Genomic DNA, 20,588 nt, shown 5'->3' with positions numbered 1-20,588 from the left:
ACCTTTTTGGGAAACTTATAGGCGTTAGTCCTGCATCCGTTAACTACATAAGGAAAGTTATGTCTGAGTTCACACAAGGTTTACCCTAAGTAAGCTTCAGACCGTTGGTGAAATTAGGTTTTAGTACATTTAAAGAGTTTCAGTTCAAAAATGATTGGAATGCTGTCAATAATAATAATCACGTGTGTAGCTTGACATGCGCACTAGCAGTGTAACAAGTTAGTGTGTGACATCCGTAGTCAGTAGCAACATTGTAAACATTACGTAAGTCACGGTAGCCCAATTGTAACCGATTGACACACCCACGTAGGAAGGTCGTCGTCCCTCGTACACCCATTGGTTAAACCTTTATCCAAACAGTGCTAAAAGCCCTTTGGGATGTCAGTGTCAGTTATCCTAAAGGACATGCCGTCTTAGTAGCATATAAATATGGGTACGTACCGAAGCCCCAACTTGAAGAGGCAATTTTAAGACACTTGTAAGACTCTCTCCCACTAACACTCACTTAAGACACAAAGGACTTGAAGAGACTCACATGTGAAAATACTTGTAGACACCAGATCTTGTAAAGACTTTGTAACAGCGAAAAAATAAAAACCGGTACCTCCCCCAGCCAAGCGGGTCATAGTCGTTATGTCACAAGTGGTCAGAGAGAGTCATAGCCGCTTGTTACGATACCCTTGAAACCTGGGAGAACTTGTTTAATAATGTGCTTGATAGCTTCTGTCCTTGGAGTGAAAAGCGCGTGTCACCTGAAAAACAAGCTCCGCGGATAAACAAAGACTTGAACTAATTTATATGAGGGATAAACTTTTAAAAAAGGGCACGGAAATCAAACACAACTGTGGATTGATATAGCTTTAAGTCAGCTAGAAACAGAGCCAACAACGCTTAAGACTGCGAAAGTACAAATTTACAGCTCGTGCTTTGACGAACACCAAGGAGATGCTGAGCAGATATGAAAGACCATCAAATCACTCTCTGGGAACAAGCAGGAGAAATTTTCTGAACCTTCCTAAAAATCAACCTCTGCAGATGATTTTGATCACCATTTCGCATCAGTTTGCTGATCATCTCAGAAGCTTCGTACCCAGTGCTCACTTTGATACACCTAGACTGGTAAACTTCATTCGTTCAAGGAAGGACCCTGATGAAGTGTTTTCCTTCATAGAAACAACAAGTGGATACGTTGTGGATTGTCTGCGGAAATTGAAGACAAACAAGGCCATGGGTGTGGACAAGTTGGGTGTTCGTTTTCTAAAGATTGCTGCTCCTGCTATAGCACCATCAATCGCGAAACATGTCTACCTTTCTATTGTCTGGTGATTTCCCGCAGAGATGTAAAAACGGCAAGTTACACCACTATTTAAAAGTGGGATCGTACAGCAGGCAGTCACGAGTCAGACGACATCAAGGAACGGAAACTGATCTTATAAAATAGTTGATGAGCTGTTGTTCAATCTTGACAATAACCGTATTAGTGGTCTTGTATTTATAGATTACCGAAAGGTCTTTGACATGGTAGACCATACCATTCTGATCAACAAACTAGTAGTCTATGAATTTGTAATAAAGCGTCCCAGAGATTTGCAATTTTCCGGAAGATCCGCTCCTGCTTACCACTAAAACAACAATTACTCTACTACAATGCTTTGGTCAAGTCGATTCTTTTCTATGCTGGGTGTGCCTGACAGGCTGAGTGCTCCAATGATGTCTTGGAAAGGCTCCTCAAGTTACAGAAACGGGCAGTGCGTCTTATAGCAAACGCAGGTCCTCGTGCGCCTTCTCTCCCTTTATTCGACAAACTGGAACTGTTGCCTTTTTATATTGAGAACAAGAGGATGAAATGCTCCCTTCTTTTCAAGCGAACCCAGAATGCAGTCCCGGAATACTTTATCACAAATTTTCGTTTTAACAATTCTGTACACAATGTAAATAGTAGGTGTGGTGGGATCAATTTCATTTTGTCAAAATATTCGCGTGAGCTTGAGGGAAGGGGGACTTTTAGGGTGTGATAAGAGGTATATGCTCGTTCTTTTGGTGATCGTTTGTGGCGGTGGATGTGACGGTGTGGATGTGGCGGTGGGGATATGGCGGTGTGAATGTAAGAGAATGAATGAAATGTGGCGGTGTTATTGTCGATGAGCGTGAGTGCTAAAGAACGGTGTCGAAAAGGGCGCTATTCGGGTTGTTGCATTTAAGGAAAAGAAACAACAGTAGAAATAACAAATAAGAAAGAGGGGAGAGGAATATTTGTAATTGCGTGTGGTCATGTTCTTCTCTTGATGAGAGTTAATCGCCCGCGAGTTAATTAATGAATATGGCACGCGCCAACTGGTGGTAATTGTCCTTAACTGGTAATTAATGCTTACGGAACACGTGACTGGTGGTTATTATAAGCTACGGTGCGCATATGGCACGCGCCAACTGGTGGTAATTGTCCTTAACTGGTAATTAATGCATAGGAAACACGCGACTGGTGGTTATTATAAGCTACGGTGGTATCGTGATTTGTTCTAGTTTTTGTATCTTGCCTTTCCCTCGTACACACATATCACGATGATTGGAGCTTAGAGTAAAACTTGTTGACGAATTCGAAAAGGTCCAGAGGTCAAAGGCTCGAGTTATTATTAGTCAGACGTTTAAACTCGTCTTTGCAAACTATTGCGGTGAAAATTGCGGGTATTAACACTTAGTTGCAACGGGTGTAAGATAGGTCGTCAAAGTCAGCACGACTGTGTGATGATGGAGAGTGAAACTATGTGATCCGAGTATTACGAAGTGTCGAACGAGCTTGTCGACTCTAACAAGGTGTAGGGAAAGGCGCTTGGAGTTTTGCGGAAATTTGCACAATAGTGCAGGAAAATGGTGCAGAATTGTTTAAATGAATAGTAGGTTTATGAAATTTAGCAGAGTTATAGATCTTTGCACCACGATAAACTCTAGATAGGATGCCACGCCCAAAAACAAGTACTTCCAGTTTTATATGGGTGGAATTGATTATCACAAAAATAAAAGAAACATACACTTAATGGTAATGTACGGGTCCAAACTTTCTCAGGTAGATAAAGGCTAATATATTTCATATTATCGTTACAAGGGCAATGTAATGATTTGCGGTCTTTATTTAATTAATATATTGGGTATAATTGTCAGGATGAAGCATTGTGTGTTGAAGCGAGCGCATGTAGTCGAGAGAGAGAATTAAGTTTCATATTACAATAATATTGCGTGATTAATCTCTAACGATTTAGTTCTATATTACTAGTGATGAGCGAAGCGTTGCATAATATCATGACAGGCAACGCCCTCTCAACAATACTTCCAGTGTTATAGGGGTGAATTACTATGTTAAAAATAATTATAAAATGAATATATAACACACTAAATATGCTAGTTAATGATTTTAATCTTGTATATGGATTATCATCTATGCCATGAACAGTTTTTGATGGGATGCCACGCCCAAGTTTGGGTACATTTGGGGAGACATTTAGTAATTTGTATCTTTGATTCAATACGGAGCACGGAATCGACATGGCGCGCGGGTAATACCAAAGTGTCCCTCTCTTAACTTATGCTCTCTTGCGAATATCTGAAACGTTATTCCGTGTAACATTAGTTTGGTAACATATCCGAATGGATACGATACAATGTATCGCGAAATGTTTTTGTTGCATGTTATCCCGTGTAACACATTCTTTACACGCTTTCTATTGCAATTATTGAACAAAAATTCAATTCGTTTAGTTCCACTTAAGACCTTGTTTTTGAGAAAGAATAAGGTTAGGCTTAGGCTTTCAGTGCAAACCCTCCTGTCCTGGATGTCAATGCGAATAATCACGTCGTGGTTTAGAGAAATTGCTCGAATTTGCTGATATGTCTCATGTCTTCTTTACTATCGATGCCGTTAACGTTGTCTGTGCTTAAAACCATTATCTTGTTTAATCTCTTTACAGAATAACCTCGATTGAACATTTTCACAGCACTTACCTCGATGCCTGTGCTTCTTGGGTGAGTCTTTACTCGGTCTGGGACAAGTGACGGCAGCAACTTGCGAGACATCGACCTTCAACTTGTCCGCGATAAACGCGTCGGTTTTTTTCTGTTTGTCTCTGAAAAAGCACACCATTCGTTTCTGAAAGTCCATTAGGGGCCAGGGACACGTGACGGCTTCAACCTGAAAAGATCAAAGATCATTTCTGTTCTCATAATCAATTCTGACAATGCTGTATTTTATCCGTTCAAAATGGGCGGCTGGCCATGATTGGCCTTTTACATAAATATGCCGAAAAACACAACCGTGTTTAAGTAGATTTGGAAGCGGAGCGGAGCTCTTAATAAATTTGTAAATAAAAAAAGCAGAAAAACTTAAGCCACTCAGTTTATGTGGATATCGTGCAATAATTGCACAACACAACTCCTAAGTAAAATAATTACAAAGGAATATAACTTTTGTAAAGAATGCTAAATTCTTGATAAAGTGCCGAAAATTACAGTATGCAGAAAACTGATATCACACTAACCTTTTGCAGTTGATACCTCTCCTCCTTGGCAATATCTTGGTTGCTTCTAGTCTTCCGCTCCCAGCAAATCTCTTGCTTCTGTTGGTCGGACAGAGGCTTCGTGCTCGGGGTGCACTTTTGCACAAGCTCTTTGATATCTTCACGCTTCAGTTTTAATTTTTCCCATATTCTACCATAGATATCCTCGTTAGACAAGCCCATATCAGTCTTATAAGTTTTAACTAGATCTACCAATTTCTCATCGTTGAGTTTACAATTCGTGCTGAACCCGTCTTTCTGCGCGGAATAGATCAATGCGTTTTCCACATCTTGCTTGCGGATGTACCGGAAGCCGACTTTATCGACGCAGTTGTCTGGATTTTCTGGGTCATACTTTTTGTCTTCGTAGCCACTCTGCTCTTTGTTGTACCACTCGTCAAACGATCTACTTCCTTGGCCCTGCTTGCAGCCGGCGATGATCCTGTTGATAATCCTGTATTTGGCCGAGTAGCAGCTAACTGTAAATGGAACCCTGGGAAATAAGACAAACACCTTAGAAACTCGCACAAGCATTTGATGACGGCACACATCTTCGAACCTCCTGAATTGTAAAATTCCGAACATGCAAATACCAAAATTGCATAGCGTATGCCTTATTGAGATGGAAAACAAAGGAGTTGTCGTAACACCTATTTCACGTAAGGTTGCACTCGAACCCATGTGTCGTATAAACAGCTGAATCATTGTAACTGAAATCCATGGGAATATTCATAAGAACATAAACAAGAATTGGTCAGCTTTTGAAGCCTAGCTTTGTATTTTAATACTTTACTTAATACCCATGAGGCACTGCGGGTTACGATACACAGATTCTCCGAGTGCAACCTTATTTGAAATAGGTGTATACGTATATATATATATCGTATGCTGATGCTGTCGCATTCTTATTTTCAGCACAAAGCTTGATTTACTTCCCATGTTGTGGGTTTATTTGTGGGTTTAGTAAGATTGATAAGCTACCTCGGTAAATGAGAAAGATTATTAGTTATTTTGCTGTTTTTTAGCTATCACTTGGCTCGTTTATTTTGTATCCAATAAACTAATTATGGTACTTGAAATTGTATTATAACTTTTTCTTTTTTTTTGTGCAACCAACCTGCTAAGGTCCCCATCCAACTGTTTGGTGAGGTCAAAGGTCAGATTGTAGTTGCTGGTTGCCCCTTTGATGTCCCGGACGAAGTTCTTTATTCCTGTGGCGACCTTCTTCATATCGTCACTTCTTTCCTTAAGGTCGTCAACCATCTTGCCCACATCAGACACGGAATCCAGGAAGGTGCCATCGGTGATGTTTGATTTCAGATACTCCCATGCCTAGTATTAGATTTTTTAAGGAGCCATTTAAAAGTAAAAAGAAGAATAATGCATTGGCACAAAATAAATGGAAATCTGAGCAAGGAAAATATATGTATGCTTGCGAATAGACTTTTTATGCTTTTCCACTGGTTATTGAAATTAATGCTATTTGTATAATGACCGGAACCCTGTGTAATATAGTTCATAGATGGGTATCCCTGTTATTGTTATGTAACAATTGTACACGTGAATCCTTGTAGGGGTACATTGCACTGACCTCTATTCATTTGCAAACCTTTACGAACCTCCCTCATAATTTCTTGATGAGTAGTGATGTTGGTGATCTGTTCCCTTATCGTGTTCCTGGCCTTTGTGACGTTACCAAGGGCTTCAAACGCTTTTTCTCTTATTTTTGCACATTCTTTAAGACGTTCTATCATCTTGAAGATCTGAAAACCTGAAAAAAGAATTTTCAGTCAATGGCCATCGATTTAGCTTTTGTAACTTAGAAACAAATAAATCTACAAAATGAGCTAACAAAAAGGAGGTCAGACCAAATAAAAATTAATTTCCCAAGCCCCAAATGTCACGTATATCATTACACATATTTGCTTTCCACGCGTGGCGAATATCAGACGTTCTAAAGACTGTAGCAGTAGACTGTTCGCGAAGCGGGGTAAACTCAAATATGCATAGCAATTTGTTTCGTATACGTGATTATTTGTGAACTTCTTTTTAGGTGAAAAACCTCTCAAGAGCTGTTTATATGTTTCAAGAATATTCTTGATCATGTGAATTGTTTTGGTACTGGAACTTCTATGCTTAACAACTGGGAAGTTTTCTATTATCTTTTGCCTTAGTCGTAAATTTTTCTAATGCTGGTGAGACAAAGTGATTGCAAGGCGTTTTCCTTTAGTTCTCGATTCATCTGTGATCACATAAAATCCAAATTAACCGGCAACATCAGCTGCGGTACTTACGCCCTGTAGCAAGGCCGAGCGCCAGAATAAAACCCTTTATCAAATGGCTTACTGGCCCTTACCCAGTGTAGTAAGGCCGAGCCGAACAGAAAGCCCTTTCTTAAATGACTTACCAACTGTAGCAAGGCCGAGCCGAACAGAAAGCCCTTTCTTTAATGACTTACCAACTGTAGTAAGGCAAAGCCCCACAGAAAGCCCCTTCTTAAATGACTTACCCACTGTAGCAATGCCGAGCCCAAGAGTAAGCCCCTTCTTAAATGACTTACCCACTGTAGCAAGGCCGAGTCCAACAGATAGCCCCTTCTTAAATGACTTACCCACTTCAGTAAGGCCGAGCTCCACAAAGAGCCCCTTCTTAAATGACTTACCCACTGTAGCAAGGCCGAGCCCAAGAGTAAGCCCCTTCTTAAATGACTTACCCACTGTAGCAAGGCCGAGTCCCACAGAAAGCCTCTTCTTAAATGACTTACCCACTTCACTAAGGCCAATCACCAGAGAATGCCCTCTCTCAAATTACTTACCCACTGTAGCAAGGCCGAGCCCCACAGAAAGCCCCTTCTTCAATGACTTACCCACTGTAGCAAAACCGAGCCCCAAAGAAGGCTCCTTCTTAAATGACTTACCCACTTCAGTAAGGCCGAGCTCCACAAAGAGCCCCTTTTTAAATGACTTACCCACTGTATCAATGCCGAACCAAAAAGTAAGCCCCTTCTTGAATGACTTAACCACTGTAGCAAGGCTGGGTCCCACAGAAAGCCTCTTCTTAAATGACTTACCAACTTCACTAAGGCCAATCACCAGAGAAAGCCCTTTCTTAAATGACTTACCCACTTCAGTAAGGCCGAGCTCCACAAAGAGCCCCTTCTTAAATGACTTACCCACTGTAGCAAGGCCGAGTCCCACAAAAAGCCTCTTCTGAAATGACTTATCCACTTCACTAAGGCCAATCACCAAAGAAAGCCCTTTCTCAAATGACTTACCCACTGTAGCAAGGCCAATCACCAACGAAAGTCCCTTCTTAAATTACTTACCCACTGTAGCAAAGCCGAGCCCCAGAGTAAGCCCCTTCTTAAATTACTTACACACTGTAGCAAGGCCGAGCCCCACAGAAAACCCTTTCTTTAATGACTTAACCACTGTAGCAAGGCCGAGCCCCACAGAAAGCCCCTTTTTAAATGACTACACACTGTAGCAAGGCCGAGCCCCACAGAAAGCCCTTTCTTAAATGACTTACCCACTGTAGCAACGCCGAGCCCCACAGAAAGCGCCTTCTCAAATGACTTACACACTGCAGCAAGGCCAATTACCACAGAATGCCTTTTCTTAAATGACTTACCCACTGTAGCAAGGCCAATCACCACAGAATGGCCCTTCTAAAATGACTTACCTACTGTAGCAAGGCCGAGCCCCAGAGAAAGACCCTTCTTAAATGACTTAACCACTGTAGCAAGGCCGAGTCCCACAAAAAGCCTCTTCTTATATGACTTACCCACCTCACTAAGGCCGAGCTCCACAAAGAGCCCCTTCTTAAATAACTTACCCACTGTAGCAAGTACGAGTCCCACAGAAAGCCTTTTCATAAATGGCTTACCCACTTCACTAAGGCCGAGCTCCACAAAGAGCCCCTTCTTAAATGACTTACCCACTGTAGCAAGGACGAGTCCCACAGATAGCCCCTTCTTAAATGACTTACCCACTTCAGTAAGGCCGAGCTCCACAAAGAGCCCCTTCTTAAATGACTTACCCACTGTATCAAGGCCGAGCCCCACAGAAAAAACCTTCTTAAATGACTTACCCACTGTAGCAAGGCCGAGTCCCACAGATAGCCCCTTTTTAAATGACTTACACACTGTAGCAAGGCCGAGACCCACAGAAAACCCTTTCTTTAATGACTTACCCACTGTAGCAATGCCGAACCGAAAAGTAAGCCCCTTCTTGAATGACTTAACCACTGTAGCAAGGCCGAGTCCCACAGAAAGCCTCTTCTTAAATGACTTACCCACTTCACTAAGGCCGAGCTCCACAAAGAGCCCCTTCTTAAATGACTTAACCACTGTAGCAATGCCGAACCGAAAAGTAAGCCCCTTTTGAATGACTTAACCACTGTAGCAAGGCCGAGTCCCACAGATAGCCCCTTCTTAAATGACTTACCCACTTCACTAAGGCCGAGCTCCACAAAGAGCCCCTTCTTAAATGACTTACCCACTGTAGCAAGGCCGAGCCCAAGAGTAAGCCCCTTCTTAAATGACTTACCCACTGTAGCAAGGCCGAGCCCCACAGAAAGCCTCTTCTTAAATGACTTACCCACTTCACTAAGGCCAATCACCAGAGAATGCCCTCTCTCAAATTATTTACCCACTGTAGCAAAGCCGAGCCCCACAGAAAGCCCCTTCTTGTATGATTTACCCACTTCATTAAGGCCGAGCTCCACAAAGAGCCCCTTCTTAAATGACTTACCCACTGTAGCAAGGCCGAGCCCCAGAGTAAGCCCTTTCTTAAATGACTTACCCACGGTAACAAGGCCGAGCCCCACAGAAAGCCCCTTCTTAAATGACTTAGCCACTGTGGCAAGGCCGAGCACCACAGAAAGCCCGTTTTTCAATGACTTACACACTGTAGCAAGGCCGAGCCCCATAGAAAGCCTTTTCTTAAATGACTTACCCATTGAAAAACGGCCGAGCCACCACAGAAAGCCCCTTCTTAAATGACATACCCACTGTAGCAACGCCGAGCCCCACATAAAGCCCCTTCTTAAATGACTTACCCACTGTAGCAAGGCCTAGCCCCACAGAAAGCCCCTTCTTTTAAGTCATTTAAAAATGACTTACACACTGCAGCAAGGCCAATTACCACAGAATGCCTTTTCTTAAATGACTTACCCACTTCACTAAGGCCGAGCTCCACAAAGAGCCCCTTCTTAATTGACGTACCCACTGTAGCAATGCCGAACCGAAAAGTAAGCCCCTTCTTGAATGACTTAACCACTGTAGCAAGGCCGAGTCCCACAGAAAGCCTCTTCTTAAATGACTTACCCACTGTAGCAAGGAGCGAGCGCCAGAGAAAGCCCCTTCTTGAATGACTTAACCACTGTAGCAAGGCCGAGTCCCACAGAAAGCCTCTTCTTAAATGACTTACCCACTGTAGCAAGGAGCGAGCGCCAGAGAAAGCCCCTTCTTGAATGACTTAACCACTGTAGCAAGGCTGAGTCCCACAGAAATCCTCTTCTTAAATGACTTACCCACTTCACTAAGGCCAATCACCAGAGAAAGCCCTTTCTTAAATGACTTACCCACTGTAGCAAGGCCAATCACCAACGAAAGTCCCTTTTTAAATTACTTACCCACTGTAGCAAAGCCAAGCCCCAGAGCAAGCCCCTTCTTAAATTACTTACACACTGTAGCAAGGCCGAGCCCCACAGAAAACCCTTTCTTTAATGACTTAACCACTTCACTAAGGCCAATCACCAAAGAAAGCCCTTTCTCAAATGACTTACCCACTGTAGCAAGGCCAATCACCAACGAAAGTCCCTTTTTAAATTACTTACCCACTGTAGCAAAGCCAAGCCCCAGAGTAAGCCCCTTCTTAAATTACTTACACACTGTAGCAAGGCCGAACCCCACAGAAAACCCTTTCTTTAATGACTTAACCACTGTAGCAAGGCCGAGCCCCACAGAAAGCCCCTTTTTAAATGACTTACACACTGTAGCAACGCCGAGATCCACAGAAAGCCCTTTCTTAAATGACTTACCCATTGAAATAAGGCCGAGCCACCACAAAAAGCCCCTTCTTAAATGACTTACCCACTGTAGCAACGCCGAGCCCCACAGAAAGCCCCTTCTTAAATGACTTACACACTGCAGCAAGGCCAATTACCACAGAATGCCTTTTCTTAAATGACTTACCCACTGTAGCAAGGCCAATCACCACAGAATGGCCCTTCTAAAATGACTTACCTACTGTAGCAAGGCCGAGCCCCAGAGAAAGACCCTTCTTAAATGACTTAACCACTGTAGCAAGGCCGAGTCCCACAAAAAGCCTCTTCTTATATGACTTACCCACCTCACTAAGGCCGAGCTCCACAAAGAGCCCCTTCTTAAATAACTTACCCACTGTAGCAAGTACGAGTCCCACAGAAAGCCTTTTCATAAATGGCTTACCCACTTCATTAAGGCCGAGCTCCACAAAGAGCCCCTGCTTAAATAACTTACACACTGTAGCAAGTACGAGTCGCACAGAAAGCCTCTTCATAAATGACTTACCCACTTCACCAAGGCCGAGCTCCACAAACAGCCCCTTCTTAAATGACATACCCACTGTAGCAAGGAGCGAGCGCCAGAGAAAGCCCCTTCTTAAATGACTTACCCACTGTAGCAAGGCTGAGAGCCAGAGAAAGCCCCTTCTTAAATGACTTAGCCACTGTAGCAAGGCCGAGCCCCACAGAAAGCCACTTCTTAAATGACTTACACACTGTAGCAAGGCCAATCACCACAAAATGCCTTTTCTTAAATGACTTACCCACTGTAGCAAGGCCGAGCCCCAGAGAAAGCCCCTTCTTAAATGACTTACCCACTTCAGTAAGGCCGAGCTCCACAAAGAGCCCCTTCTTAAATGAATTACCAACTGTAGCAAGGCCGAGTCCCACAGAAAGCTTCTTCTTAAATGACTTACCCACTTCACTAAGGCCGAGCTCCACAAAGAGCCCCTTTTTAAATGACTTACCCACTGTAGCAAGGCGCGAGCGCCAGAGAAAGCCCCTTCTTAAATGACTTAACCACTGTAACAAGGCCGAGTCCCACAGAAAGCCTCTTCTTAACTGACTTAATCACTGTAGCAAGGAGCACGCGCCAGAGAAAGCCCCTTCTTGAATGACTTAACCACTGTAGCAAGGCTGAGTCCCACAGAAATCCTCTTCTTAAATAACTTACCCACTTCACTAAGGCCAATCACCAGAGAAAGCCCTTTCTTAAATGACTTACCCACTTCAGTAAGGCCGAACTCCACAAAGAGCCCCTTCTTAAATGACTTACCCACTGTAGCAAGGCCGAGTCCCACAAAAAGCCTCTTCTTAAATGACTTATCCACTTCACTAAGGCCAATCACCAAAGAAAGCCCTTTCTCAAATGACTTACCCACTGTAGCAAGGCCAATCACCAAAGAAAGTCCCTTTTTAAATTACTTACCCACTGTAGCAAAGCCGAGCCCCACAGCAAGCCCCTTCTTGTATGATTTACCCACTTCATTAAGGCCGAGCTCCACAAAGAGCCCCTTCTTAAATGAATTACCCACTGTAGCAAGGCCGAGCCCCAGAGTAAGCCCTTTCTTAAATGACTTACCCACTGAAGCAAGGCCGAGCCCCACAGAAAGCCCCTTCTTAAATGACTTAGCCACTGTAGCAAGGCCGAGCACCACAGAAAGCTCCTTTTTAAATGACATACCCACTGTAGCAACGCCGAGCCCCACATAAAGCCCCTTCTTAAATGACTTACCCACTGTAGCAAGGCCTAGCCCCACAGAAAGCCCCTTCTTTTAAGTCATTTAAAAATGACTTACACACTGCAGCAAGGCCAATTACCACAGAATGCCTTTTCTTAAATGACTTACCCACTGTAGCAAGGCCAATCACCACAGAATGGCCCTTCTTAAATGACTTACCCACTGTAGCAAGGCCAATCACCAACGAAAGTCCCTTCTTAAATTACTTACCCACTGTAGCAAAGCCAAGCCCCAGAGTAAGCCCCTTCTTAAATTACTTACACACTGTAGCAAGGCCGAGCCCCACAGAAAACCCTTTCTTTAATGACTTAACCACTGTAGCAAGGCCGAGCCCCACAGAAAGCCCCTTTTTAAATGACTTATACACTGTAGCAAGGCCGAGACCCACAGAAAGCCCTTTCTTAAATGACTTACACATTGAAATAAGGCCGAGCCACCACAGAAAGCCCCTTTTTAAATGACTTACCCACTGTAGCAACGCCGAGCCCCACAGAAAGCCCCTTCTTAAATGACTTACACACTGCAGCAAGGCCAATTACCACAGAATGCCTTTTCTTAAATGACTTACCCACTGTAGCAAGGCCAATCACAACAGAATGGCCCTTCTAAAATGACTTACCCACTGTAGCAAGGCCGAGCCCCAGAGAAAGACCCTTCTTAAATGACTTACCCACTGTAGCAAGGCCGAGTCCCACAAAAAGCCTCTTCTTATATGACTTACCCACCTCACTAAGGCCGAGCTGCACAAAGAGCTCCTTCTTTAATAACTTACCCACTGTAGCAAGTACGAGTCCCACAGAAAGCCTCTTCATAAATGGCTTACCCACTTCACTAAGGCCGAGCTCCACAAAGAGAACCTTCTTAAATGACTTACCCACTGTAGCAAGGCCGAGCCCAAGAGTAAGCCCCTTCTTAAATGACTTACCCACTGTAGCAAGGCCGAGTCCCACAGATAGCCCCTTTTTAAATGACTTACCCACTTCAGTAAGGCCGAGCTCCACAAAGAGCCCCTTCTTAAATGACTTACCCACTGTATCAAGGCCGAGCCCCACAGAAAGAACCTTCTTAAATGACTTACCCACTGTAGCAAGGCCGAGTCCCACAGATAGCCCCTTCTTAAATGACTTACCCACTTCAGTAAGGCCGAGCTCCACAAAGAGCCCCTTCTTAAATGACTTACCCACTGTAGCAATGCCAAACCGAAAAGTAAGCCCATTCTTGAATGACTTAACCACTGTAGCAAGGCCGAGTACCACAGAAAGCCTCTTCTTAAATGACTTACCCACTTCAATAAGGCCGAGCTCCACAAAGAGCCCCTTCTTAAATGACTTAACCACTGTAGCAATGCCGAACCGAAAAGTAAGCCCCTTTTGAATGACTTAACCACTGTAGCAAGGCCGAGTCTCACAGATAGTCCCTTCTTAAATGACTTACCCACTTCACTAAGGCCGAGCTCCACAAAGAGCCCCTTCTTAAATGACTTAACCACTTTAGCAAGGCCGAGCCCAAGAGTAAGCCCCTTCTTAAATGACTTACATACTGTAGCAAGGCCGAGTCCCACAGAAAGCCTCTTCTTAAATGACTTACCCACTTCACTAAGGCCAATCACCAGAGAATGCCCTTTCTCAAATTACTTACCCACTGTAGCAAGGCCAATCACCAAAGAAAGTCCCTTTTTAAATTACTTACCCACTGTAGCAAAGCCGAGCCCCACAGCAAGCCCCTTCTTGTATGATTTACCCACTTCATTAAGGCCGAGCTCCACAAAGAGCCCCTTCTTAAATGACTTACCCACTGTAGCAAGGCCGAGCCCCAGAGTAAGCCCTTTCTTAAATGACTTACCCACTGAAGCAAGGCCGAGCCCCACAGAAAGCCCCTTCTTAAATGACTTAGCCACTGTAGCAAGGCCGAGCACCACAGAAAGCTCCTTTTTAAATGACTTACACACTGTAGCAAGGCCGAGCCCCATAGAAAGCCTTTTCTTAAATGACTTACCCATTGAAAAACGGCCGAGCCACCACAGAAAACCCCTTCTTAAATGACATACCCACTGTAGCAACGCCGAGCCCCACATAAAGCCCCTTCTTAAATGACTTACCCACTGTAGCAAGGCCTAGCCCCACAGAAAGCCCCTTCTTTTAAGTCATTTAAAAATGACTTACACACTGCAGCAAGGCCAATTACCACAGAATGCCTTTTCTTAAATGACTTACCCACTGTAGCAAGGCCAATTACCACAGAATGGCCCTTCTTAAATGACTTACCCACTGTAGCAAGGCCGAGCCCCAGAGAAAGACCCTTCTTAAATGACTTACCCACTGTAGCAAGGCGGAGTCCCACAGAAAGCCTCTTCTTATATGATTTACCCACTTCATTAAGGCCGAGCTCCACAAAGAGCCCCTGCTTAAATAACTTACACACTGTAGCAAGTACGAGTCGCACAGAAAGCCTCTTCATAAATGACTTACCCACTTCACCAAGGCCGAGCTCCACAAACAGCCCCTTCTTAAATGACATACCCACTGTAGCAAGGAGCGAGCGCCAGAGAAAGCCCCTTCTTAAATGACTTACCCACTGTAGCAAGGCTGAGAGCCAGAGAAAGCCCCTTCTTAAATGACTTAGCCACTGTAGCAAGGCCGAGCCCCACAGAAAGCCCCTTCTTAAATGACTTACACACTGTAGCAAGGCCAATCACCACAAAATGCCTTTTCTTAAATGACTTACCCACTGTAGCAAGGCCGAGCCCCAGAGAAAGCCCCTTCTTAAATGACTTACCCACTTCAGTAAGGCCGAGCTCCACAAAGAGCCCCTTCTTAAATGAATTACCAACTGTAGCAAGGCCGAGTCCCACAGAAAGCTTCTTCTTAAATGACTTACCCACTTCACTAAGGCCGAGCTCCACAAAGAGCCCCTTTTTAAATGACTTACCCACTGTAGCAAGGCGCGAGCGCCAGAGAAAGCCCCTTCTTAAATGACTTAACCACTGTAACAAGGCCGAGTCCCACAGAAAGCCTCTTCTTAAATGACTTAATCACTGTAGCAAGGAGCAAGCGCCAGAGAAAGCCCCTTCTTGAATGACTTAACCACTGTAGCAAGGCTGAGTCCCACAGAAATCCTCTTCTTAAATGACTTACCCACTTCACTAAGGCCAATCACCAGAGAAAGCCCTTTCTTAAATGACTTACCCACTTCAGTAAGGCCGAACTCCACAAAGAGCCCCTTCTTAAATGACTTACCCACTGTAGCAAGGCCGAGTCCCACAAAAAGCCTCTTCTTAAATGACTTATCCACTTCACTAAGGCCAATCACCAAAGAAAGCCCTTTCTCAAATGACTTACCCACTGTAGCAAGGCCGAGCCCCACAGAAAGCCCCTTCTTAAATGACTTAGCCACTGTAGCAAGGCCGAGCACCACAGAAAGCTCCTTTTTAAATGACTTACACACTGTAGCAAGGCCGAGCCCCATAGAAAGCCTTTTCTTAAATGACTTACCCATTGAAAAACGGCCGAGCCACCACAAAAAACCCCTTCTTAAATGACATACCCACTGTAGCAACGCCGAGCCCCACATAAAGCCCCTTCTTAAATGACTTACCCACTGTAGCAAGGCCTAGCCCCACAGAAAGCCCCTTCTTTTAAGTCATTTAAAAATGACTTACACACTGCAGCAAGGCCAATTACCACAGAATGCCTTTTCTTAAATGACTTACCCACTGTAGCAAGGCCAATCACCACAGAATGGCCCTTCTTAAATGACTTACCCACTGTAGCAAGGCCGAGCCCCAGAGAAAGACCCTTCTTAAATGACTTACCCACTGTAGCAAGGCGGAGTCCCACAGAAAGCCTCTTCTTATATGATTTACCCACTTCATTAAGGCCGAGCTCCACAAAGAGCCCCTGCTTAAATAACTTACACACTGTAGCAAGTACGAGTCGCACAGAAAGCCTCTTCATAAATGACTTACCCACTTCACCAAGGCCGAGCTCCACAAACAGCAGCTTCTTAAATGACATACCCACTGTAGCAAGGAGCGAGCGCCAGAGAAAGCCCCTTCTTAAATGACTTACCCACTGTAGCAAGGCTGAGAGCCAGAGAAAGCCCCTTCTTAAATGACTTAGCCACTGTAGCAAGGCCGAGCCCCACAGAAAGCCCCTTCTTAAATGACTTACACACTGTAGCAAGGCCAATCACCACAAAATGCCTTTTCTTAAATGACTTACCCACTGTAGCAAGGCCGAGCCCCAGAGAAAGCCCCTTCTTAAATGACTTACCCACTTCAGTAAGGCCGAGCTCCACAAAGAGCCCCTTCTTAAATGAATTACCCACTGTAGCAAGGCCGAGTCCCACAGAAAGCTTCTTCTTAAATGACTTACCCACTTCACTAAGGCCGAGCTCCACAAAGAGCCCCTTCTTAAATGACTTACCCACTGTAGCAAGGAGCGAGCGCCAGAGAAAGCCCCTTCTTGAATGACTTAACCACTGTAGCAAGGCCGAGTCCCACAGAAAGCCTCTTCTTAAATGACTTAATCACTGTAGCAAGGAGCAAGCGCCAGAGAAAGCCCCTTCTTGAATGACTTAACCACTGTAGCAAGGCTGAGTCCCACAGAAATCCTCTTCTTAAATGACTTACCCACTTCACTAAGGCCAATCACCAGAGAAAGCCCTTTCTTAAATGACTTACCCACTTCAGTAAGGCCGAGCTCCACAAAGAGCCCCTTCTTAAATGACTTACCCACTGTAGCAAGGCCGAGTCCCACAAAAAGCCTCTTCTTAAATGACTTATCCACTTCACTAAGGCCAATCACCAAAGAAAGCCCTTTCTCAAATGACTTACCCACTGTAGCAAGGCCAATCACCAACGAAAGTCCCTTCTTAAATTACTTACCCACTGTTGCAAAGCCAAGCCCCAGAGTAAGCCCCTTCTTAAATTACTTACACACTGTAGCAAGGCCGAGCCCCACAGAAAACCCTTTCTTTAATGACTTAACCACTGTAGCAAGGCCGAGCCCCACAGAAAGCCCCTTTTTAAATGACTTACACACTGTAGCAAGGCCGAGACCCACAGAAAGCCTTTTCTTAAATGACTTACCCATTGAAATAAGGCCGAGCCACCACAGAAAGCCCCTTCTTAAATGACTTACCCACTGTAGCAACGCCGAGCCCCACAGAAAGCCCCTTCTTAAATGACTTACACACTGCAGCAAGGCCAATTACCACAGAATGCCTTTTCTTAAATGACTTACCCACTGTAGCAAGGCCAATCACCACAGAATGGCCCTTCTAAAATGACTTACCCACTGTAGCAAGGCCGAGCCCCAGAGAAAGACCCTTCTTAAATGACGTACCCACTGTAGCAAGGCCGAGTCCCACAAAAAGCCTCTTCTTATATGATTTACCCACCTCACTAAGGCCGAGCTCCACAAAGAGCGCCTTCTTAAATAACTTACCCACTGTAGCAAGTACGAGTCCCACAGAAAGCCTCTTCATAAATGGCTTACCCACTTCACTAAGGCCGAGCTCCACAAAGAGAACCTTCTTAAATGACTTACCCACTGTAGCAAGGCCGAGCCCAAGAGTAAGCCCCTTCTTAAATGACTTACCCACTGTAGCAAGGCCGAGTCCCACAGATAGCCCCTTCTTAAATGACTTACCCACTTCAGTAAGGCCGAGCTCCACAAAGAGCCCCTTCTTAAATGACTTACCCACTGTATCAAGGCCGAGCCCCACAGAAAGAACCTTCTTAAATGACTTACCCACTGTAGCAAGGCCGAGTCCCACAGATAGCCCCTTCTTAAATGACTTACCCACTTCAGTAAGGCCGAGCTCCACAAAGAGCCCCTTCTTAAATGACTTACCCACTGTAGCAATGCCAAACCGAAAAGTAAGCCCCTTCTTGAATGACTTAACCACTGTAGCAAGGCCGAGTACCACAGAAAGCCTCTTCTTAAATGACTTACCCACTTCACTAAAGTCGAGCTCCACAAAGAGCCCCTTCTTAAATGACTTAACCACTGTAGCAATGCGGAACCGAAAAGTAAGCCCCTTTTGAATGACTTAACCACTTTAGCAAGGCCGAGCCCAAGAGTAAGCCCCTTCTTAAATGACTTACATACTGTAGCAAAGCCGAGTCCCACAGAAAGCCTCTTCTTAAATGACTTACCCACTTCACTAAGGCCAATCACCAGAGAATGCCCTTTCTCAAATTACTTACCCACTGTAGCAAGGCCAATCACCAAAGAAAGTCCCTTTTTAAATTACTTACCCACTGTAGCAAAGCTGAGCCCCACAGCAAGCCCCTTCTTGTATGATTTACCCACTTCATTAAGGCCGAGCTCCACAAAGACCCCCTTCTTAAATGACTTACCCACTGTAGCAAGGCCGAGCCCCAGAGTAAGCTCTTCTTAAATGACTTACCCACTGAAGCAAGGCCGAGCCCCACAGAAAGCCCCTTCTTAAATGACTTAGCCACTGTAGCAAGGCCGAGCACCACAGAAAGCACCTTTTTAAATGACTTACACACTGTAGCAAGGCCGAGCCCCATAGAAAGCCTTTTCTTAAATGACTTACCCATTGAAAAACGGCCGAGCCACCACAGAAAGCCCCTTTTTAAATGACATACCCACTGTAGCAACGCCGAGCCCCACATAAAGCCCTTTCTTAAATGACTTACCCACTGTAGCAAGGCCTAGCCCCACAGAAAGCCCCTTCTTTTAAGTCATTTAAAAATGACTTACACACTGCAGCAAGGCCAATTACCACAGAATGCCTTTTCTTAAATGACTTACCCACTGTAGCAAGGCCAATCACCACAGAATGGCCCTTCTTAAATGACTTACCCACTGTAGCAAGGCCGAGCCCCAGAGAAAGACCCTTCTTAAATGACTTACCCACTGTAGCAAGGCGGAGTCCCACAGAAAGCCTCTTCTTATATGATTTACCCACTTCATTAAGGCCGAGCTCCACAAAGAGCCCCTGCTTAAATAACTTACACACTGTAGCAAGTACGAGTCGCACAGAAAGCCTCTTCATAAATGACTTACCCACTTCACCAAGGCCGAGCTCCACAAACAGCCCCTTCTTAAATGACATACCCACTGTAGCAAGGAGCGAGCGCCAGAGAAAGACCCTTCTTAAATGACTTACCCACTGTAGCAAGGCTGAGAGCCAGAGAAAGCCCCTTCTTAAATGACTTAGCCACTGTAGCAAGGCCGAGCCCCACAGAAAGCCCCTTCTTAAATGACTTACACACTGTAGCAAGGCCAATCACCACAAAATGCCTTTTCTTAAATGACTTACCCACTGTAGCAAGGCCGAGCCCCAGAGAAAGCCCCTTCTTAAATGACTTACCCACTTCAGTAAGGCCGAGCTCCACAAAGAGCCCCTTCTTAAATGAATTACCCACTGTAGCAAGGCCGAGTCCCACAGAAAGCTTCTTCTTAAATGACTTACCCACTTCACTAAGGCCGAGCTCCACAAAGAGCCCCTTCTTAAATGACTTACCCACTGTAGCAAGGCAGAGCGCCAGAGAAAGCCCCTTCTTAAATGACTTACCCACTGTAGCAAGGCCGAGCGCCAGAGAAAGCCCCTTCTTAAATGACTTACCCACTGTAGCAAGGTCGAGCGCCTGAAAAAGCCCCTTCTTAAATGACTTACCCACTGTAGCATGGCCGAGCGCCAGAGAAAGCCCCTTCTTAAATGACTTACCCACTGTAGCAAGGCCGACTGCCAGAGAAATCCCCTTCTTAAATGACTTACCCACTAAAGCAAGGCCAATCCCCACAGAAAGCCCCTTCTTAAATAACTTACCTACTGTAGCAAGGCCAATCATCACAGAATGCCTATTCTTAAATGACTTTCCCACTGTAGCAAGGCCGATCCCCAGTGTAAGCCCCTTCTTAAATGACTAAACCACTGTAGCAAAGCCGAGCTCCAGAAAAAAGCCCCTTCTTTAATGACTTACCCACTGTAGCAAGGCCAATCACCGAGCCCCAAAGAATGCCTGTTCTTAAATGACTTACCCACTGTAGCAAGGCCAATCACCACAGAATGCCTATTCGTAAATGACTTACCCACTGTAGCAAGGCCGAACCCCAGAGTAAGCCCCTTCTTCAATGACTTACCCACTGTAGTAAGGCCGAGCCCCACAGAAAGCCCCTTCTTAAATGACTTACCCACTGTAGCCAGGCCGAGCCCCACAGAAAGCCTCTTCTTAAATGACTTAACTACTGTAGCAAGGCCGAGCCCCACAGAAAGCCCC

General features: G+C 44.8%; 1 protein-coding gene across 8 annotated transcripts in view; it reads right to left on the bottom strand.

The window, feature by feature from the left end:
* LOC116618744 overlaps positions 1-20,588 on the bottom strand; it is a 57,405-nt gene that overhangs the window by 6,578 nt on the left and 30,239 nt on the right. For all 8 annotated transcript variants that reach the window (XM_048728689.1, XM_048728690.1, XM_048728686.1 and 5 more), the window contains 4 exons: positions 6,164-6,315; positions 5,662-5,876; positions 4,527-5,037; positions 3,994-4,180 (listed from right to left, as the gene is read on the bottom strand). In XM_048728689.1, coding sequence (XP_048584646.1) covers positions 3,994-4,180; positions 4,527-5,037; positions 5,662-5,876; positions 6,164-6,315 — 1,065 coding nt within the window. The remainder of the gene's footprint in view (positions 1-3,993; positions 4,181-4,526; positions 5,038-5,661; positions 5,877-6,163; positions 6,316-20,588) is intronic.

The sequence above is a fragment of the Nematostella vectensis genome, chromosome 6, assembly GCF_932526225.1.
Source record: "Nematostella vectensis chromosome 6, jaNemVect1.1, whole genome shotgun sequence".
Classification (NCBI taxonomy): Eukaryota; Metazoa; Cnidaria; class Anthozoa; order Actiniaria; family Edwardsiidae; genus Nematostella; species Nematostella vectensis.
Note: the sequence above shows the minus strand (reverse complement) of the source record. Positions and strands in the feature narration are given on the sequence as shown.